Genomic DNA, 8,134 nt, shown 5'->3' on the forward strand with positions numbered 1-8,134 from the left:
TTTGTATATGGGCTATCACAACCATGCAAAAATTGGTCAAAATCGGTCCATAATTACATATAGCCCCCATTAAAACCGATCCCCAGATTTGGTTTGCGGAGCCTCTAAGAGAAGCAAATTTCATCCGATCCGGCTGAAATTTGGTACCATGCCAAAATTGGTTCATATCGGTCTATAGTTATATATAGAAAATTTTGTCAAAATGTTATTACTATAGAAAATTTTGTTAAAATTTTATTACTATACAAAATTTTGTCAAGATTTTATTGCTATAAAAAATTTTGTCAAAATTTTATTTCTATAGAAAATTTTGCCAAACTGAATTATTTACGATTTAATCGGTTTTTTGTTCAATATACGGGGTACTTTAGAAAAATACATATTGGACTAACTTACAATTTTATTTGTATAGAAAATTTTCTTTCCTACAGAAAATGTTGTCAAAATTTTATTACTATAGAAAATTTTGTTAAAATTTTATTACTATACAAAATTTTGTCAAGATTTTATTTCTATAGAAAATTTTGTCAAAATTTTATTTCAATAGAAAATTTTATCAAATTTTATTGCTTTAGAAAATTTTGTCAAAATTTTATTTCCATAGAAAATTTAGTCAAACTGAATTATTTACGATTTAATCGGTCTTTGTTGTTCAATATACGGGGTACTTTAGAAAAATGCATATTGGACTAACTTACACTTTTATTTGTATAGAAAATTTTCTTTCCTACAGAAAATTTTGTCAAAATTTTATCTCTATAGAAAATTTTGACAAAATTTCATCTCTATGGAAAATTTTGTCAAAATATTATCTCTATATAAAATTTTGTCAAAATTTTATCTCTGTAGAAAATTTTGTCACAATTTTATCTCTATAGAAAATTTTGTCCAAATTTTATCTCTGTAGAAAATTTTGTCAAAATTTTAGCTCTATAGAAATTTTGTCAAAATTTTATCTCTATACAAATTTTTTTAAAATTTTATCTCTGTAGAAAATTTTGTCAAAATTTTATCTCTATAGAAAATTTTGTCAAAATTTTATTTCTATAGAAAATTTTGTCAAAATTTTATCTCTATAGAAATTTTTGTCGCAATTTGATCCCTATAGAAGATTTTATCTCTATAGAAAATTTTTCAAAATTGTATCTCTATAGAAATTTTTTTTAAAATTTTATTTTTGTCCAAATTTTATCTCTATAGAAAATTTTGTCAAAATTTTATTTCTATAGAAAATTTTGTCAAAATTGTATCTCTATAGAAAATTTTGTCAAAATTTTATCTCTATTGAAAATTTTTTTTCAAAATTTTATCTCTATAGAAAATTTTGTCAAAATTTTATTTCTATAGAAAATTTTGTCAAAATTTTATTTCTGTAGAGAATTTCGTCAAAATTTTATTTCTATAGAAAATTTTGTCAAAATTTTATTTCAATAGAAAATTTTGTCAAAATTTTATTTCAATAGAAAATTTTGTTAAAATTTTATTTTTATAGAAAATTATGTTAAAATTTTTTTCTATAGAAATTTTTTTCAAAATTTTATTTCTATAGAAAATTTTGACAAAATTTTATCTCTATAGAAAATTTTGACAAAATTTCATCTTTATGGAAAATTTTGTCAAAATTTTATCTCTATAGAAAATTTTGTCAAAATTTTATCTCTATAGAAAATTTTGTCAAAATTTTATTTCTATAGAAAATTTTGTCAAAATTGTATCTCTGTAGAAAATTTTGTCAAAATTTTATTTCTATAGAAAATTTTGTCAAAATTTTATTTCTATAGAAAATTTTGTCAAAATTTTATCTCTATAGAAAATTTTGTCAAAATGTTATCTCTATAGAAAATTTTATCTCTATAGAAAATTTTGTCACAATTTGATCTCTGTAGAAAATTTTGTCAAAATTGTATCTCTATAGAATTTTTTTTTTTTTCAAAATTTGATCTCTATAGAAAATTTTGTCAAAATTTTATTTCTATAGAAAATTTTGTCAACATTTTATTTCTATAGAAAATTTTGTCAAAATTTTATCTCTATAGAAAATTTGGCAAAATTTTATCTCTATAGAAAATTTTGACAAAATTTCATCTCCATGGAAAGTTTTGTCAAAATTTTATCTCTATAGAAAATTTTGTCAAAATTTTATTTCTATAGAAAATTTTGTCAAAATTTTATCTCTATAGAAAATTTTGTCAAAATTTTATCTCATAGAGAATTTTGTCAAAATTTTATCTCAACAGAAAATTTTGTCACAATTTGATCTCTATAGAAAATTTTGTCAAAATTTTATCTCTATAGAAAATTTTTTTCAAAATTTTATTTCTATAGAAAATTTTGTCAAAATTTTATTTCAATAGAAAATGTTGTTAAAACTTTATTTCTATAGAATTTTTTTTCAAAATTTTATCTCTATAGAAAATTTTGTCAAATTTTATTGCTATAGAAAATTTTGTCAAACTGAATTATTTACGATTTAATCGGTCTTTGTTGTTCAATATACGGGTTACTTTAGAAAAATACATATTGGACTAACTTACACTTTTATTTGTATAGAAAATTTTCTTTCCTACAGAAAATTTTGTCAAAACTTAATCTCTATAGAAAATTTTGACAAAATTTCATCTCTATGGAAAATTTTGTCACAATTTTATCTCTATATAAAATTTTGTCAAAATTTTATCTCTGTAGAAAATTTTGTCACAATTTGATCTCTATAAAAATTTTGTCCAAATTTTATCTCTGTAGAAAATTTTGTCAAAATTTTATCTCTATATAAAATTTTTCAAAATTTTATCTCTGTAGAAAATTTTGTCAAAATTTTATCTCTATAGAAAATTTTGTCAAAATTTTATTTCTATATAAAATTTTTTCAAAATTTTATCTCTATAGAAATTCTTGTCACAATTTGATCTCTATAGAAAATTTTTCAAAATTGTATCTCTATAGAAAATTTTTTTAAAATTTTATTTTTGTCCAAATTTTGTTTCTATAGAAATTTTTGTCAAAATTTTATTTCTATAGAAAATTTTGTCCAAATTTTATCTGTATAGAAAATTTTGTCAAAATTTTATCTTTATAGAAAATTTTTTCAAAATTTTATTTCTATAGAAAATTTTGTCAAAATTTTATCTCTATAGAAAATTTTGTCAAAATTTTATTTCTATAGAAATTTTTGTCAAAATTTTATTTCTAAAGAAAATTTTGTCCAAATTTTATCTCTATAGAAAATTTTGTCAAAATTTTATCTCTATGGAAAATTTTGTCAAAATTGTATCTCTATAGAAAATTTTGTCACAATTTGGTCTCTATAGAAAATTTTGTCAAAATTTTATCTCTATATAGAATTTTTTTTTTTTTCAAAATTTTATCGCTATAGAAAATTTTGTCAAAATTTTATCTCTATAGAAAATTTTGTCAAAATTTTATTTCTATAGAGAATTTTGTCAAAATTTTATTTCCAAATTTTATCTCTATAGAAAATTTTGTCAAAGTTTTACAAATCTGGAAATATTACCGATTTGACGAGAAAGGACCAAAATCAACCAAATTCCATTTGGTTTAAAATTTAATAATTTTGTTGGTCCGATCGGACCAAAATGGCAACCCTGCTTGCAACTTTGTGATTTTCGAAATTTTTTAACTTCATCAACAGTGTAAATTTTATGAATTTAATTTCCATATTTCACGTGAAAATTTAACATTATGCCCATGGCACATATTTGAGGTGATCATATTTCTTTCAACGGGTTTAATGAGAGTTTTGTTGTGTGTTTCAACAAAAAGAGTTTCTGCTCTCTCCGCTGACAGAAATTTCTTTTTGTTTTTGTAAATTTTGAATTTGAATCAACAGTATAACATGTGTGAATAGAAATGTCCATATTTTTGATACATATACATATATCAGCATTTGTATTGTAGGCCTAGAAAAAAAATGCATAAATTGTAGGAGGGCATTATACCATGTACATACATTGTACACTCTATACCCATACATACAAATCCATATAGAATTACTACAATGCCGTTAATCAGGGTCTACACATCTCTCTCACATACTCGTACTAAATTCCTATCATAGGTAAATATGGCACATGCATATTGTGTATATTCTATAATACTCAAGGACCTATGGGTGTGTGTGTTTTGAAAAATGGCGGGATCCTTGTAAATTTGCATAAATGACGATAATGCTAATATTGGAAATCAATCGACCGCACCAAGTATCTCGTTACCCCTAACCACCAACGACAGTTTAACACCTCATAAAGACTTAAATGCGTTTAACAAATGCTCCCATTTTTCTCTGTCTCTCTCCTTATGCATTGGGTTAAAGCGATTGTATGGGAGATTGTATGTGTGTGTTTTGGTGTGTGGTGTGATGCTATTTGTTATGAACTTTAAACTTTCTATGGGCATATTTCGTTCTATATAAGCTATGGTAGGTCATCAATAACCTTGTCTCTGTGTGTATAGTATTTGGAATGGTACGATACTCGCTCGCTTGCTCGCTCTCTTTAGGATTTTGAATTAACGTCTGGCATATTGGCAGCAAACCGAATTACGTGGTACCCTTTGGGTTGGTAGACCTGAAATACCCTTCAGATATGTATAGGAGACTGGCTGACGTAGTATTCTTTGAGGTGGTGGCTTTGTTTTGGTCTTCGATGTTTTTGAGGCGGAACAGCAAGCCGGACCGGTGCTGGTGGAGGCTTTGGTCGCCGATGTAGAAGGTGATGATGACGACGACGATGCTAAGGAGGACTTTTTATTCAGTTCGAGGTTAGATGATGACTTTAAAGCCGATTTTATGGGTGTGCCACCGCCACAGCCACTGCCATTTTTAGCTACTGATGATGTATGCAAGTGTTGATTGGTGACCAAGGCTGTTGGAGGATGCGGTGGGGTGGATCCACTGCACGAAAGAGAACGTGAGGTTAAAGAAAAAGCCCCAAATGCTCTACGTATGGATGTACTGGAACGCCGTGATAGTCGTGAAAAACTAGAGCGTCCAAATGATTTGCGGTCCTTGTTGTATGCCTCACCCGAGGCATTTTGTGAGCCTTCTGTATCCTTTTCCCCATCATTGGCAACCTGTTGTTGTTCTTTTTGCTGCTGCTGCTGCTGCTGCTGTTCATCAATGTCCACAGTGCTGCTGGTTTCACTGGATGCACATGAAATATGCTCGGTAATGGACATGGTCATCATTGATGCCGTCATTATGTTACTGGCATTAGGATGGCATGGCGGATGGCCTTCCCGATTACTATTGGCATTTTCTCCACGATGCGATGAACAGGAATCGGTCGATGAACTCTGATTGTCCTCCTCATTGCTGCCGGAATAAACTAGGTCATCGTTTGACCTCAAACCAAAGCGGCGACTCAGTTGACGAAAGAATCCCATATTACGCTCATAGCGAGGTGTCGAAGGCATTGTGGCATTACTATTGGGTGAACTGCTGCGGTCTATGGCCGCAGTGTGTTTGCTAATGCATTGACGTTGCATCATTGCGTCATTGTTTACCGACTCAAAAGTGGAACGATGACCTTCCGGGGCCGTAACACTGGTAGCCGATGATGTTGGCGAGGGCGAAGAAAGTGGCACATCAGCAAAATAGACATGTGCAGTAGTCATTTTACAAATAAGGTATATGAATTTTCAAAAAGAAAATACTTTAAATTTTCCAGAGGAAAATTTCGATTTCGATTTGTTAGATTTTTTTCTAGGAAAAATGTCTTTTAATTGCTAGCATAGGAAAAGCCCATGTCCATGTTTTGTTGTTATTATTTAAGCCGGCTTTTTCGTTTGTTTTGCTTTTAAAATTCACTATAAACACTTTTATTGTTTTGATTTCTCTCTCTCTCTCTCTCTTACTCTTCTCACATAAGTAATTTCACTTTTATTTGCTCCTTATTTGGTTTATTTTAACAACCATTCACTGTCACTGCCCCCAATATACTGAAGGATTTTTCTGCAAGCGGCTTCTTTTTATACCAACCATGCTCTTTGCTCTTTTTCTCTCTCTCCATTGACTCTGTATCTCCTTGTGTTTGTATGAAAGGCAATCTGTATGCCTTAGTTAATGCTGTCTGCAAAACTAGCGGCTATATCATATGACCCCCATTCTCTCCCTCTCTCTCCCATTTTCCCTTTCTCTTGTCCCTCAATGATATTCTTTGTGTTTACTTTAGAAAAAATCATGGATTTCTTTAGGTTTTGTAATCTCTTATGTTTGTAAACACCCAATGATAGTAATGAGTATTTACTTCCGCTCTCAATTTGGTGAGGGGGGAGGTGGGGCGGATATTTTATATCAGGTTGTCCATATGCACCTTTGTGTAACCGCATCGCTATTTACCTTTCTAATATCAGTTTCACTTCTTTGTTTTAATTAAAGCTTTGCCAAAACAAACTCTTCCTTTTGATGTCAATGACCTTATGCATTATCCTTAGATAGGTAGTACAGCGATTTTTTCAAACTGTTTGTTATAAGGGATTTAATAAAATTTTTAATCATCTTTTTTAGGGAATACGAAGCGAGATGTGAAAATTGGTATTTTTATACTCTGCGCCACACTGTGGAACAGGGTATTATAAGTTAGTGCATATGTTTGTAACACCCAGAAGGAGGCGAGATAGACACATGGTGTCTTTGGCAATAATGCTCAAGGTGGGTCCCTGAGTCGATACAACCATGTCCGTCTAACCGTCTGTCCGTCCGTCTGTCTGTCTGTGAACACATTTTTGCGATCAAAGTCTAGGTCGCAATTTAAGTCCAATCGCCGTCAAGTTTGGCACATGTTCCTAATTTGGGTCAGAATAGAACCCTATTGGTTTTGGAAGAAATCGGTCCAGATTTAGATATAGCTCCCATATATATCTTTCACCCGATATGCACTAATATGGACCTAGCAGCCAGAATTTTATACCGATTTGCTTGAAATTTTGTACAAACATAACACTTAGTCGTATAGTCAAGTGTGCAAAATTTGATTGAAATCGGGTCAGATTAATATATAGCTCCCATATATATCTTTCGTCCGATATGGACTAATATGGTCCTAAAAGCCAGAGTTTTGGTCCAATTTGGTTGACATTTTGCACAGGGAGTAGATTTAACATTGGAGCTATGCGTGCCAAATTTGGTTGAAATCGATTCAGATTTAGATATAGCTCCCATATATATCTTTCGCCCGATATTGACTAATATGGCCCTAGAAGCCAGATTTTTGGCCGAATTTGGTTGAAATTTGCACAGGGAGTAGACTTAGCATTGTAGCTATGCGTGCCAAATTTGATTGAAATCGGTTCAGATTTATATATAGCTCCCATATATAGCTTTCGCCCGATTTACACTCATATGACCACAGAGGCCAATTTTTTACTAGTTGAAATTTTGCACAGGGAGTAGAATTAGCATTGTAGCTATGCGTGCCGAATTTGGTTGAAATCGGTTCAGATTTAGATATAGCTCCCATATATATGTTTTTCTGATGTCGACAAAAATGGTCAAAATACCAACATTTTCCCTTTTAAAATCGCCTCTGCTTAGTCGAAAACTTGTAAAAAGGATTGTAATTTTCGTTATCATCAAAAACATATATATCGAGCGATAATCATAAAAAAAGTTTTGCGAAGTTCCCTTAAAATTGCTGCAGATTTAAATGTTTCTCATATTTTTATACCCACCACCAGAGAATGGTGACGGGGGTATAATAAGTTTGTCATTCCGTTTGTAACACATCGAAATATCGATTTCCGACTATATTCTAAGACGATATAACGATGTCCGTCTGTCCGTCTGTCTGTCTGTCTGTCTGTTGTAATCACGCTACAGTTTTCAATAATGAAGCAATCGTGCTGAAATTTTGCACAAACTCGTCTTTTGTCTGCAGGCAGGTCAATTTCGAAGATGGGCTATATCGGTCCAGGTTTTGATATAGTCCCCATATAAACCGACCTCCCGATTTGGTGTCTTGGGCTTATAGAAATCGTAGTTTTTATCCAATTTGCCTGAAATTTGACATCTAGAGGTATTTTATGACCATAAAGAGGTGTGCCAAAAATTGTGAGTATCGGTCAATGTTTTGGTATAGCCCCCATATAGATCGATATCCCGATTTTACTTCTTGGGCTT

The 8,134-nt window shown here is 30.6% G+C and overlaps 1 protein-coding gene across 1 annotated transcript; it reads right to left on the reverse strand.

Annotated features, from left to right (window-relative positions):
* Positions 1-4,524: 4,524 nt before the first annotated feature.
* LOC142235914 (uncharacterized) lies at positions 4,525-5,631 on the reverse strand. The gene has a single exon (XM_075307163.1). It carries the CDS (start codon positions 5,629-5,631, stop codon positions 4,525-4,527), a length of 1,107 nt encoding a protein of 368 aa, XP_075163278.1.
* Positions 5,632-8,134: the final 2,503 nt, after the last annotated feature.

Source organism: Haematobia irritans, chromosome 4 (genome assembly GCF_050003625.1).
Source record: "Haematobia irritans isolate KBUSLIRL chromosome 4, ASM5000362v1, whole genome shotgun sequence".
Classification (NCBI taxonomy): Eukaryota; Metazoa; Arthropoda; class Insecta; order Diptera; family Muscidae; genus Haematobia; species Haematobia irritans.